Genomic DNA, 636 nt, shown 5'->3' with positions numbered 1-636 from the left:
CCGATTCACAGATGGGGAAACTGAGGCTCAGGGGCAGTCCTGGGCCCCTATGACTCAGAACCACTGGTTAAATGATGGTAGCTGCCCAGGGGACAGAGGTCTCTTAGATTTCACTCACGCTTTGGAGTGAGTATCCGGACTTGAGCTGCACGGATGAGGTCAGGGTTTGAATCAGCCCAGCTTTGGTTCAACCGCAGCCTGGTCTGCAGGTGCTCGTAGCGTTTCCGAAACTCCTGGACTCTGGAGACATCCGTGCTGGAGTGCGCGTCTGAGGGTCCCGAAAAGACCGGGAGGTGCTCCTGGGCCAGAGACAGGGCGCCTCCCGAAGGCAGCCACGAGAACGTCAGCAGCATCAGCAGCATTGGAGAGCCGCATGGTGGTGTCAGTCCTTGTCCAGGCATGCCAGTGCTAGCTGAGCTCTGAACTGAGACACCGGACGCTGCTGGACTGGCCTTTATAATCCCCGGACTTTGTCCGCCCCCGCCTGCCTGGTCCCTTCCGCCCTGGGTGCAGAGTAAACACTCCAGGGACCATAGTTGGCTGAGTCTTGGGCTGCTTTTCAGGGGGAGGCCCTTATGGGGGGGGTTCTCCTGGAGAAGCGGGGGTACCCACCCCCTAGAAGCCTCTCTGAGTCTC

At 59.6% G+C, this 636-nt stretch overlaps 1 protein-coding gene across 1 annotated transcript in view; it reads right to left on the bottom strand.

The window, feature by feature from the left end:
- Positions 1–413, bottom strand: part of GDF15 (growth differentiation factor 15) — a 2,642-nt gene extending 2,229 nt beyond the window's left edge. Inside the window, exon 1 of the mRNA XM_006746398.3 lies at positions 119–413. Within this exon, the coding sequence (XP_006746461.2) occupies positions 119–401 (283 nt within the window). The 5' untranslated portion in view covers positions 402–413. The remainder of the gene's footprint in view (positions 1–118) is intronic.
- Between the last annotated feature and the right edge of the window lie 223 nt (positions 414–636).

This window comes from Leptonychotes weddellii, chromosome 1, assembly GCF_054177405.1.
Source record: "Leptonychotes weddellii isolate Sample4059 chromosome 1, ASM5417740v2, whole genome shotgun sequence".
Lineage (NCBI taxonomy): Eukaryota > Metazoa > Chordata > Mammalia > Carnivora > Phocidae > Leptonychotes > Leptonychotes weddellii.
This window is presented reverse-complemented; position numbering and strand designations above follow the sequence as displayed.